This window comes from Mustela nigripes, chromosome 3 (assembly GCF_022355385.1).
Source record: "Mustela nigripes isolate SB6536 chromosome 3, MUSNIG.SB6536, whole genome shotgun sequence".
Taxonomy (NCBI): domain Eukaryota; kingdom Metazoa; phylum Chordata; class Mammalia; order Carnivora; family Mustelidae; genus Mustela; species Mustela nigripes.
Genome location: NC_081559.1, coordinates 23,604,967 through 23,619,278, shown reverse-complemented (window position 1 = coordinate 23,619,278; position 14,312 = coordinate 23,604,967). Strand labels below are relative to the sequence as shown.

The window sequence follows — 14,312 nt, the reverse complement described above, 5'->3', positions numbered from 1 at the left end:
TCTCTCTGTCAAATAAATAAATAAAATCTTTAAAAAAAATAAAAAAATAAAAAAAAATAAAGTTTATCATTTGACAGAGAGAGATCACAAGTAGGCAGAGAGAGAGGAGGAAGCAGGCTCTCCACTGAGCAGAGAGCCCGATGCGGGACTCAATCCCAGGACCCTGAGATCATGACCTGAGCCGGAGGCAGTGGCTTAACCCACTGAGCCACCCAGGCGCCCAAAGTTCATCATTTTAAAAATTTCTAAAATAGGCATATCACTTTGATAATAAAAAATATGGTATATTAATAATTATTTGATTACTCCAAATCAGTTCAATTTTTGTCTTATCCCTAAATTTGGATTGAATAACAATTGTCTTTTTCCCAAAATTCAGAGTAAATGATGATCAACTCATTGTTCCCTAAGTACAGAGTGAATAATATTAAATTTTAAGAATCTCTACTGCCATACCAACCTCTGTCTAAAATAAATGGTAGACTTTTGGATGGATGACAGGTTGATAGAGTTTTTAAAAATTAAACTAAAATAAGCAAATGGAGGGGGAGTTAATTCATATCATGAAGGATGACAGTATTTATGAGAGACAACCAGTTCACCAATAAATCAACTTCTCTTCAAATTAGAGTTCTTGGCTAAGTAAGGTTCCAAGTTGATCAGACAATCAGGGAGATGAGACAGTCTGACACGACAGAGCCAAATGCTTAAACCAGAAGCTTGGGAAAAGGTACAGCAAGTCCCATATCTAGCACTAGAATGCATGTTTATAAAAATCATAAAATTATTCAGTCTGGAGTTTAAGGAATTCATTTTATTCAGGTATTTGGGATTATATAATTAAAAGAATTTATTTTTTTGTGTTGTCAAAATTTATTCCTTTTGACCAAAAGCCACTTCAAAACATCACAGATCTTACTTTAGACTGTATTTTAATTGAAGTCTCAAATTCACTGACATTTCTGCCATCTCCAATCTGTTCTGAACTATAAAATTTTCATTTAAGCTACCATATTTCTCAGTCATAGAATTTCAACTTCCTTTTTTTATTTCTGTGTATCTGCTAAGATTCCCTATCTCCTTAATTAATGTCATATTTTTCTTTAAGTCCTTGGTCATATTCAAAATAGCTGCTCTGGCATTTTTATCTGCTAAATTCAACACCTGGGCCATCTCAGGATAGGTTTCCATTTACTGATTTTTATCTTGATTGTGGGCTACTTTTTCCTGTTTCTGTAACATGTACAGAAAATTTTAATTACATACTACACAGTATAGATAATAGATTATAAAGACTCTGGCCAACTGCCTTCCTTTACAGGATATTTATTTTTATTCTAGCAGGCAGTTTAATTTTTTTGATGATCACCTTGAAATTCGAGGCTTAATTTTATGCTTTGTTAAAGTGGATCCATGCAAAGCCCTAAATTTTTTCCAAGGCTCTCTAACTTGGCAAGATTCAAACTCCAATTTGTCTTCCCTAGAAATTCTTTTTTTTTTTTTTAAGATTTTATTTATTCATTTGACACACACAAAGAGATCACAAGTAGGCAGAAAGGCAGGCAGAGAGGGGGAGGGAAGCAGGCTCCCTGATGAGCAGAGAGCCTAATGTGGGGCCTGATCCCAGGACCCTGAGATCATGACCTGAGCCGAAGCCAGAGGCTTTAACCCACTGAGCCACGCAGATGCCCCCTTCCCTAGAAATTCTATGTAAACTTTGTTTTTTGGTTTTATAGGGCAGGACAATGTTATGTTAATATGATTATATTAAATGTTAATATGTGTTACCAAGATGTTAATGAGGTCTCTCCATTCCAGTCATGGACAGAACTCCAATGTCTCCCATCTCTGACTTCTAGTGTCCCCATTCCCCTCTGAACCCTATAAAATCTTCTCTTTCTAGTAAGTCTCTGGTAGTCTACATGTATAGCCTGGCTACCAACTAAGGACTCACAGTAAACTTCCTCACAAACTGGACCACTGCTCATTGCAGCCCCCTTTTATCTGGTGCACTTTCCTACAGATTTTAGTCACTTTGATAAATGTCAACTATGATCTTTGCCTTTTCAGTTCATCAGAACTGGCATGCTCTTCTTGACCTCCATTTCCATGGAATTTGGTTTGGAAATTTCCACAGGCACGAAGCCATGGTGATGGTGGATCTCAACTTTAAAATTTTCCTTCTGTCACTTGCCTTCTGTGACTTGTGCTATTTTCCGATGCCTAAAAGTAGCTGCCTTATTGACAGCTTATAGAGATTTTTTTTTTTACTGAATGAAGGTTAGTCTGGTACCACATACTCCAACATGGCCAGAAACAGAAGTCCTCCCATTATAGTTTACTCATATTAAAATTAATCTGTACAGTGCTGTATCTATATCCCTCTTGATCTTTTCATTAACATTTTAATTTATGAAATAGTTACCATATCATTTATTCACTTTTAAGTATCTCTAACATCTGGAGCACTGATAAGATTTAAAAATCACCAACCAATATTAAATTAGTTTTACCACATTTTACTTTTACCTCTAATTTCAGAAGCATGGTAATTATGTCCTATTTCCATATGCTTCAGTGTTGCTTGAAGCCCAGAAATCTAAAAAATAAAATCAAAAGATATAGGGTTATATACAAAATGACCCAAAAACGACAAAACAAAATGCAATGTTTAAATATCAACTGCAAGATATAAAAATATTAACCTCTAGGATTAATTCCTACATATCAAAAATTTTTGAAACATGAATTACAACAAAAGATATATATAATTTTAAGTTTAAATCCAATTCCATGGGTGATTATTAGGTATCCATTATAAATAAACATCTGAAACATTTATTACACAGCATCATTTCCTGAATCAAGAATACTTATTGTACACTTTGAATGATAATTATTCAGTACTCTACTTTGAAAGAAGTTTCTCCTCTGTTGAAATTACTTCACAACAACTTAATTTATCTTTCTATTTATAAAAGATGAGGAAAGTATTAGTTGGGAAGTAAAATATGAAGAGACTTGTTTTTCTTGAAACTCTTAGCTCATTTTCCGCCCACAGATACTCCTTGTTTTATTAAACATGTTTTATAATTAAGAACATTTGTTAGTTTGGTGGCATATAATTTACCTATATTTCCTGAACAATAGTCTTGAATTAAAAACTCAACCTTAAAGAGTTCTCTCATCCCTCACTGTATGTGATTATACCAACACAAAAACCATCTGTTTAATTATATACGGATACACACATTTTTCTACTATCACTGAGTAGTAACATTCCTTTATTAATAGAAATAACAAATAATAAGTTGTAACCTATAGATTAGTGCTCATGAAATGCCTGGCTGGAAAAAAAAAAGTTAAAAATGTGTATTTATTCTTTGGATGTCAAATGGATTATGGAAGTTTTAAATATACTTATTTAGAGTAGCATAAGATTTACATAAAAGCTGAAATGTAGGGGATACCTGAGTGGCTCAGTCAGTTAAGCGGCTGCCTTCGGCTCAGGTCATGATCTCAGGGTCCTGGGATCGAGTCCCACATCAGGCTCCTTGCTCCGCAGGGAGCCTGCTTCTCCCTCTGCCTCTACACACCACTCTGCTTGCCTGTACTCTTTCTATCTCTCTGACAAATAAATAAATAAAATCTTAAAAAAAAAAAAAAAAAAAGCTGAAATGTAACAGAGTTCCTGTACACCAGCACCTTATTCCCATTGCTAACATCATGCATTACCATAGTGTGTTTGATACAATGAGACAATATTGATAATTATTACTAACAATGTCCATATTGCATTCTAATTTCATTAAGGTTTTTCTTTTAATTTACTTATTGGAGAGAGAGAGAAAGAGTACAAGCAGGGAGAGGGAGATGGACAATCAGACTTGATGCTGAACAGGGACATAATGCAGGGCTCTATCTCACCACCCTGAGATTATAACCTGAGACAAAATCAAGAGTCAGACCCTTAACTGACTGAGTTACCCAGGCTCCCCAAAATTTTTCTAATATCCTTTTTCTGTTCTAAGATCCCATCCAAGATATCTTACATTGTCATCCTGTCTTCTTTTATTATTTTATTTAAATTCAATTAATTAACATATAGTATATTATTCATTTCAGAGATAGAGTTCAGTGAATCATCACTTGTATATAATACTCACTGCTCATTATATCATGTGCCCTCCTAAATGTCCATCACCCAATTATCCCATACCTCACCCCCTCTCCCATCCAGCAGCCCTCAGTTTGTTTCCTCTTATGATTTGTCTCCTCTCTGATTGTGTCTCATTTTATTTTTCCCCTCCTTTCCCCTCTGCTCCTCTGTTGTGGCATCACAATTCTGGACTTGAGGCTCTATTACAAGGCTGTAATCCTCAAGACAGTATGGTACTGGCTCACAAACAGACACATATCAATGGAACAGAATAGAAAACCCAGAAATGGACCCTCAACTCTATGGTTGACTAATCTACAACAAAGCAGGAGAGAATATCCAATGGAAAAAAAGACAGTCTCTTCAACAAATGGTATCAGGAAAATTGGACAGCCCCATGCAGAAGAATGGAACTGGACCATTTCCTTACACCATACTCAAAAATAGATGCAAAATGGATGAAAGACAACCTCACTGTGAGACAGGAATCCATCAAAATCCTTGAGAGCTGCATCAACTTCTTGTAAGACATGTCTCCGAAAGCAAGAGGGATAAAGGCAAAAATGAACTACTGGGAATTCATCAAGATAAAAAGCTTTTGCACAGCAAGGGAAAGAGCTAACAAAACCAAAAGACAACTGACAAAATATAAAAAGATATTTAAAATGTCTTATCAGATAAAAGGCTAGTATCTAAAATCTATCAAGAACTTATCAAAGTCATCATGTCTTCTTAGCTTCCTCTGGACTGGGAGAGTTTCTTGGACTTTCCCTCATTTTGATGACCTTGACAATTTTGAGTATTGGTCAGGTAATATTTTGGAGCATGTCAATACATTTGGGTTTGTCTCATGTTTTCTCATGATTACATAGGAGTTACCGTTTTGAGGAGGAAGATCACAGAGTAGGAGTGTCATTAATAGCTCATCAAGAATATATCAACATGATTAAAGATAGATGATGTTAACCCTGATCACCTTCCTGAAGTAATATTTGCCAGGTTTCTCTACTATAAAATGAGTCTTTCCCCCATTTTCAATGTACTTGTGGAAGCAAGTCATTTAGTTCAGCCAACAGTGAACAGCTGGGGTGTTAAGCTCCACTTCCTTGAGGGAAAGATTGTCTACATATATCATTTGAGATTCTTTTTTGAGAGAAATATTTTTATTTCTCACCATTTATATACTCATCCATTTATTTATATCCATATGAACTCAGATATTTATTTTATACTCTGGGTTATAATCCCATACTGTATTATTTATTTTGTTGCTCAAATTGTTCAAAATGTGACCACTGGGAGCTCTTTCAAGATGATTCCTATAATAAGTATGACTCCGTTGTTTGATGCTAGACTGCTAACCATTTTTAAGCCTTAACTTCCTATTTCCCTTAGGATTAGGCTGATATGAAAGACTAGATTGCTCCCTTCTTTGCCAAACCATATAAGCCTCTCCTCCCATATAGGAACTCTCATCCTGCTCCTAAACCCTAAACACAACAAAAACCATAAGCCAGTCTCCTTAGTACTAACAAGACATTTCAGGCCTGAATGTAAGGCTTGTGCCACTCTCCCCTCAGAGTTCAATTATACAATGTAGATGTTTGCATACCTTCTTGCTGTGTGTATAGCACAGTCAGTCTCAACATCCAAACAAAATGTGGTTGTTGGTCCACTTAGGAAGCACCCTCACAGTTCCTTTGTCCCTTGATATACCCTAACATTTTCTTCAGTCCCTTCCCTTTTACCTTCTTCCCTCCCTTCCTTCCTTCTTTCCTTCCTTCCTTTCTCTTTCCTTCTCTCTCTCTTTCTGAGTATCTCCTAACATTCTAGTGCAACAAGATGGGACAAATGTTCCAGGTTCATTTTGTATCTTCCCTGCCCAGCCTATAATCAGCCACTTCTCCAAGGAGCCCTAGCTTCCTTTTATTGGAGAATGGTATTAGAAAGAGAGATCCATGCACCAGGTATATTTATTTGCTACTGGAGTGTCATTACTTCTAGATTCTCTTAGCAAGCTGACCTAGAAAATACATACATTTATTTTTAGAATGCCTCCTGAATTAGAGAATCATGACCCCAAAAAAAGATAAAATAAAGATAAACTTTATGCACACACACACATACACACAACCACACAAATTACATATATTTTCATAGGACTATAACTCAGAATTTACAACATTTTCACTAATTTTGCAAAACAAAATAGATTTTTCTATAAGATTTAAATAAATTTGAAAGTTGCTACATCATTACTAATGAAAAGAATTTGAAAACAGATACTCCTTTTAGATTTTTGTCATCTTCCAGTATACTTTCACTTTTATATAGAAACTGAGAATCACTAAAAAATTCTAAATTCTAACCTTTCTTCTTTCAAGATATTAGAGAGATCTATATATTTAAAGAGAAAGTGAGCTAAATGTTCATTAAGAGAAGGTTTTAAAGAAGTGATGATTAGGAACACAGATAAAAATTATAAGACACTTCCTACTGCTTCAAGTATATACCCAAAAGTTTTGGTTAGAAGTGACTTCTAAGAGGGGTGTCTGGGTGGTTCAGTTGGTTGAGCATTCAACTTGTGATTTTGGCTCAGGCCGTGGTCTCTGGGTTGTGAAACTGAACCTCGTGTAGAGCTCCATGCTCAGTGGGGACACTACTTGAGATTCTCCCTCTCCCTTTTCCTTTGCCCCTCTCCCACTTCTCTAAAGTGAATAAATAAATTTAAAAAAAAGTGACTTCTCAGAGCATCGCTGAAATTAAACAGACAATGAAAATAGAGATGTAATAAAAAATAATAAGTGCTTAAGAGTGGTGCAGGGGAATCAGGAAAAAGAAAGATGGGGGAGGAGTAGGAGAATGAAATATCATTATATCCCAGGAGTTTGGTCAGAGAGTTATCAAACCATTCTGAACACTTACAAACTCTACAGGAGATAGAAGAGGAGAATAGCAGCAATTCTAGGAACAGAAAATTGACCACTTTCCAGAAGGTAGAATATGTGGAGAAGTGAATCCGAGGCAACATATAGAAAGATAAACCACAGAGGGAGGGGCCAACTCCCAGCAAATGAGAGAGCAGCAGAGCACAAAATCAGAATTTCTAGAAGTTGGCTCCACTAAAGGACATCACTCCAGAGGCTAAGCAGTGGCAAAGCCCTCATAGGGAGTGTGTGGTCTCAAGACCACACTAGGGGACCACAAAGACTAGGGGCATCTAAGTGTGGCAAAGCTGCCAGGTATCAGAGTAGGGAAGCCGGCTACAAAGACAGAGCTCAGGAGTGAGCTCTCAGCTTGGCGTTACCTTAAACCATGGTCCTAGCCACAGTTGGACCACTGCTCCTATAGCAGGGACCCCACAAGTAGCAGATATGGAGAAAACCCCTCCTTCCTCTTCGAAGAGGAGTGGCATGGGAGTGAGCAGCAGGAACTTGCTGGGTTTGGAGACTCCAAATGGAGCCATGCACCAGAGATAGAAACACTCAGTCAGGGCTGGGTGAGCACAGAGTGCAACCAGAGACCAGGGAGACGGGAGGGACTGACCACTTTTCTCTGAGGGCACACTGAGGAGTGGGGCCCAGATCTCTGGATCCTATGGAGCCAGATGTTGAGAGGCCGCCATTTTCATTCTCATCCTCCAAAGCTCTACAGAAAGCATTTAGGGAACTAAAGCTACAGAGAGTGAACCTCAGTTTATTACCTCGCCTGGCCACTGGCAAGGCCAGTGCAGTTCTGCCTCGGGCAAAGACATCTGAGAATCACTGCAACAGGAGCATCCCCCGGAAGATCAGCAAAAATATCCAGACAAAATCAAGTTCACTAAACAATGAGAACTTCAGAAGTCCAGAGCTAGGGGAAAGCAACACATAGAATTCATGGCTTTTTTCCCATGATCCTATAGTCTATCAAAGAAAATTTGTTTTAATTTTATTTTTTTATTTTACTTTTTAAATTTTTCCTTTCCTCTTTTAATGTTTAACTATTTTTATCTTATCAATATATTTTTTAAAAATCTTAAGTTTTCATTGTTATACTCATGTTTTATCCCCTCATTGTATTTAACCTTATTATATATGTGTGTGTGTGTGTGTGTGTGTGTTTTCTTTAAAATTTTGAGATACAATTGCAGGGTCATAGGGTAGCTCTATTTTTAATTTCTTAAAGAATCTCCACACTGTTTTCCAAGGTGGCTGTACCAACTTGCATTCCCACCAACAGTGTAAGAGGATTCCCCTTTCTCCATATCTTCCCCAACACTTGTTATTTACCGTCTTGTTGATTTTGGCCATTCTAACTGGTGTAAGGTGGTATCTCAATATGGTTTTGATTTGAGTCTCCCTGATGGCTAATGATGAAGAACATTTTTTTATGTGTCTGTTAGCCATTTGTATGTCTTCTTTGGAGAAGTATCTGTTCATGTCTTCGGACCATTTTTTGATATGATTATCTGTTTTGTATGTGTTGAGTTTGAGGAGTTCTTTATAGATGTTGGATATCAGGCCTTTGTCTGTAGTGTCATTTGCAAATATCTTCTCCCATTCTGTAGGTTACCTCTTTGTTTTGTGAACAATTTCCTTTGCTGTACAGAAACTTTTGATCTTGATAAAGTCCCAAAAGTTCATTTTTGCTTTTGTTTCCTTTGTCTTTGGAGACATGCCTTGAAAGAAGCTGCTGTGGCCAAATCGAAAAGGTTACTGCCTATGTTCTCCTGTAGAATTTTGATAGATTCCTGCCTCACACTGAGGTCTTGTATCCATTTAGAGTTTATTTTTGTGTATGGTGTAAGACAAATGCACTACTGGGTATTTACCCCAAAGATACAGATGTAGTGAAAAGAAAGGCCATCTGTTCCTCAGTGTTCATAGCAGCAATGGCCACAGTAATCAAACTATGGAAAGAGCCAAGATGCCCTTCCACAAACAAATCGATAAAGATGATATGGTCCATATATACAATGGAGTATTATGCCTCCATCATAAATGATGAATAACTAACTTTTGTATCAACATGGACTGGAGGAGATTATGCTCAGTGAAATAAGTCAAACAGAGAGTCAATTATCATATGGTCTCATTTACTGTGGAGCATAAGGAATAACACAGAGGATATTAGGAGATGGAGAGGAGAGTAAGTTGGGGGAAATCGAGGGGGAGACAAACCATTAGAGATTGTGGACTGTGAGGAAAAAACTGAGTGCTGTGGTGGGGTGGGGCGGGGTTGGGTGAGCCTGGTGGTGGGTATTACAGAGGACACATATTGCATGGAGCACTGGATGTGGTGCATAAATAATGAATTTGGAACACTGAAAAAAAAAATTAAATTAAACTAAATTTTAAAAAACTGGGATACAGTTTATTCTAATAGATCAAAATATACCCTAAATCTAGCCCATGGCTTTGTTCTAGTCTCCGCCATCACATTCTCTCTCTCTTTTTTTTTTTTTCCAACCAATGTATCAACTCCTTTTAGAATGTTTTTTAATTTCTACCTTATACTCATATTCCATCCCTTCATAGTGTTGTTTATTCTCATATATATATATATATATATATATATATATATATGAAAAATCTTTAAAATTTTGGGAGGTATTTTCCTCTAAGAGACAAGAATACACCCAAAATCAAGTGAGTGGCTCTGTTCTACTTACCAGTCTAATATAGATTTTTTTTTTAATTTTTTCTCCCTTTCTTGTCCCCCGGGTTTCAGGTCTCTTCTGATTTGGTTAGTGTACATTTTTCTGGGGACTTTGCCACTCTTTTAATATTTTGTTCTGTCATTCATCTATTCTTATCTGGATAAAATGGCAAGGTGGAAAAAAATTAAAAAATTAAAAAAAAAGGACAAGAGGCAGTACTGATGGCTAGGGACCTAATCAAGGAAGACATTAAGAATATGTCAGAATTAGAATTCAGAATGACAATTAAAGGTGTTATCTGGGCTCCAAAAAAGCATAGAAGGTATTAGAGAATCCCTTTCTGGAGAAATAAAATCCCTTAGAAGAAATAAAAGAACTAATATCTAACCAAGTCAAAGTCAAAAAAGCTATTAATGAGGTGCAATAAAAATGGAGGCTCTCACTTCTAGGATAAATGAGGCAAAATAAAGAATTAGTGATATAGAAGACAAAATACAGAGAATAAAGAAGCTGAGCAAAAGAGAGACAAACTACTGGACTACGAGGGGAGAATTCAAGAGATAAGTGATACCAAAAGGCAAAACAATATTAGAATAATTGGGGTCCCAGAAAAGAAAGAGAGAGAGGGGCAGAAGTTATATTGGAGGAAATTATAGTAAAGCATTTCCCTAATATGGCAAGGGAAACAGGCTTCAAAATCCAGGAAGCACAGAGAACCCCCTTCAAAATTAAAAAAAAAAAAAAAAAAAAAAAAGGTCCACACCCCATCATCTAAGAGTGAAACTTACTAGTCTTAATGACAAAGAGAAAATCCTGAAAGCAGATCAGGACAAGAAGTCTGTAACATACAATGGTAAAAATATTAGATTGGCAGCAGACTTATCCACAGAGACCTGACACGCCAGAAAGAACTGGCATGATATATTCAGAGCACTAAATGAGAAAAATATGCAGCCAAGAATACTGTATCCACCTAGGCTGTCATTGAAAATAGAAGCAGAGATAAAAGCCTTCCAGGACAAACCAAAATTGAAAGAATTTGTAAACACCATACCAGCCCCACAGGAAATATTGAAAGGGGGGTCCTCTAAGCAAAGAAAGACACTAAAAGTAGTAGATCAGAAAGGAACAGAGACAATATGCAGTAACAGCCACCTTACAGCTAATGCAATGGCACTAAATTCATATCTTTCAATAGTTATGCTGAATGGAAATGGGCTAAATGCCCACAATCAAAATACACAGGGTATCAGAATGGAAATAAGAACAAGACCCCCAAATATGCTGTCTAAAAGAAACTCATTTAAACCCAAAGACACCACCATATTTAAAGTGAGGAGGTAGAAAACAATTTACCATGCTCATGGACATCAAAAAAAAAGCTGGGGCGGCAATCCTTATATCAAATCAATTAGATTTTAAGCCAAAGACTATACTAAGAGATGAGGAAAGACACTATGTCATACTTAAAAATGTCCAACAAGAAGATCTAACAATTTTAAATATCTATGCCCCTAACACGGGACCAGCCAATTATATACATCAATCAATAAAAAAATCAAAGAAACACATTGACAATAATACAATATTAGTAAGGGACTTCAACACCCCCCTTGTTGAAATGAGGGGTCACCTAAGCCAAAGATCAGCAAGGAAACAAAGGCTTTAAATGACACACTGGACCAGATGGACATCACAGGTATATTCAGAACATTCCATCCCAAAGCAACAGAATGCACATTCTTCTCTAGTCCACATGGAACATTCTCCAGAACAGACCACATCCCGGGTCACTGATCAGGTCTCAACCAGTACCAACGCTTGGGATTATTGCCTGCATATTTTCAGACCACAATGTTCTGAAACTGGACTCAGTCACAAGAGGAAAACTGGAAAGGACCCAAATAAGTGGAGACTAAAGAGCATCCTACTAAAGACTGAAGGGGTCAACCAGGAAATTAACGACAAATTGAAAAAATTCATGGAAACAAATGATAATGAAAACACAATGGTTCAAAATCTGTGGGATACAACAAAGGCAGTCCTGAGAGGAAAATATATAGAGATATAAGCCTTTCTCAAGAAACAAGAAAGTCTCAAGTACACAAATTAACCCTACACCTAAATGAGCTGGAAAAAGAACGGCAAAGAAAGCCTGAACCCAGCACGAGAAGATAAATAATAAAGGCCAGAGCAGAAATCAATGAAATAGAAACCAAAAGAACAGTAGAACAAATCAATGAAACTAGGAGCTGGTTCTTTGAAAGAATTAATAAGATTGATAGAACAAATGGCCAGATTTATCAAAGAGAAAAGAGAAAGGACCCAAAGAAATAAAATTATGAATGATAGAGGAGAGATCACAATGAACACCATAGAAATACAAACAATTATAAGAACATATTATGAGCAACTATATGCCAGCAAATTTGACAATCTGGAAGAAATGGATGTATTCCTAGAGACATATAAACTATCAAATCTGAACCAGGAAAAAATGGAAAACCCAAACAGACCCATAAGCAGTGAGGAGATAAAAGCAGTCATCAAAAATTCCCCAACAAACAAGAGCCCAGGGCCAGACAGCTTCCCAGGGGAATTCTACCAAACATTTAAAGAAGAATTAATGCCTATTCTCCTGAAACTATTCAAAAAAATAGAAATGGAAGGAAAACTTCCAAACTCATTTTATGAAGCCAGCATTACCTTGATCCCAAAACCAGACAAAGACCCCATCAAAAACCAGAATTACAGTCCATTATCCTTAATGAACACAGATGCAAAAATTCTCACCAAAATACTAGCCAACAGGATTCAAGAGTAGATTAAAAGGATTATTCACCATGACCATTCCTGGGCTGCAAGGTTGATTCAACATCTGCAAATCAATCAGTGTGATACAACACATTAATAGAAGCAAGAACAAGAACCATATGATACTCTCAATAGATGCTGAAAAGGCATTTGACAAAGTACAGCATTATTTCTTTTTTTTTTTTTTTATAATTTTTTTTTTAAGATTTTTTATTTTTATTTATTTGAGAGAGAGACAGTGAGAGAGAGCATGAGCGAGGAGAAGGTCAGAGAGAGAAGCAGACTCCCTGTGGAGCTGGGAGCCGGATGCGGGACTCGATCCCGGGACTCCAGGATCATGACCTGAGCCAAAGGCAGTCATCCAACCAACTGAGCAGCATTATTTCTTGATCAAAACTCTTCACAGTGTAGGGATTGAGGGTACATACCTCAATATCATCAAAGCCATCTATGAAAAACCCACAGCAAATATCATTCTCAAAGGGGAAAAACTGAGAGCTTTCCCTCTAAGGTCAGTAACATGGCAGGGCTGTCCACTATCACCACTGCTATTCAACACAGTAGTAGAAGTCCTAGCCTCAGCAATCAGACAACAAAAAGAAATTAAAGGCATCTGAATTGGCAAAGAAAAAGTCAAACTCTCACTCTTTGCAGATGATATACTTTATGTGGAAAACCTAAAAGACTCCATTACAAAACTGCTAGAACTCATACAGGTATTCAGTAAAGTGTCAGGATAAAATCAAGGCATAGGAATCAGTTGCACTTCTATACACCAACAAAAACACAGAAGAAAGAGAAATTAAGGATTCGATCCCATTTACAATTGCACCCAAACTATAAGATACCAGGAATAAACCTAACCAAAAAGGCAAAGAATCTGTACTCAGAAAACTATAAAGTACTCAAAAAAGAAATTGAGGAAGATATAGAGAAATGGAAAAATGTTCCATCCTCATGGACTGGAAGAAAAAATATTGTGAAAATCTGTATGATACCTAGAGCAATCTACAAATTTAACACAATCCCTATCAAATACCATCAATTTTTTTCAAAGAAATGGAAGAAATAATCCTAAAATTTATATGGAATAAGAAAAGATCCTGAATAGCTACAGAAATGTTGAAAAAGAAAGCTAAAGTTGGTGGCATCACAATTCTAGACTTCAACCTCTATTACAAAGCTGTAATCATCAAGACAGTATGATACTGGCACAAAAACAGATACATAGATCAGTGGAACACAATAGAGAGTTCAGAAATAGACTCTACTCCATGGTCAACTACTCTTAGACAAAGCAACCTCTTTGACCTTAGCTGCAGCAACTTCTTCCTAGAAATGTTGCCAAAGGCAAAGGAAGCAAGGCCAAAAATGAACTTTTAGGACTTCATGAAGATCAAAAGCTTTGCACAGCAAAGGAAACAGTCAATAAAACCAAAAGACAACTGACATAATGGGAGAAGATATTCGCAAATGACGTATCAGATAAAGGGTTAGCATCCAAAAGTGTAAAGAACTTACCAAAGTCAACACCCAAAGAACAAATAATCCAAACAAGAAATGGGCAGAAGACATGAACAGACATTTCTGCAAAGAAGACTCAGTTTGTTTTTTTGTTTTTTTGTTTTTCTTTTTTTGGTTTCTAATTTTATTTTTTTTTAATTTTTTATTTTTTATAAACATATATTTTTATCCCCA

At 36.5% G+C, this 14,312-nt stretch overlaps 1 protein-coding gene across 1 annotated transcript in view; it reads right to left on the bottom strand.

Moving 5' to 3' along the window:
- SPAG16 (sperm associated antigen 16) overlaps positions 1-14,312 on the bottom strand; it is a 1,019,820-nt gene that overhangs the window by 951,530 nt on the left and 53,978 nt on the right. Inside the window, exon 8 of the mRNA XM_059392666.1 lies at positions 2,530-2,599. Within this exon, the coding sequence (XP_059248649.1) occupies positions 2,530-2,599 (70 nt within the window). The remainder of the gene's footprint in view (positions 1-2,529; positions 2,600-14,312) is intronic.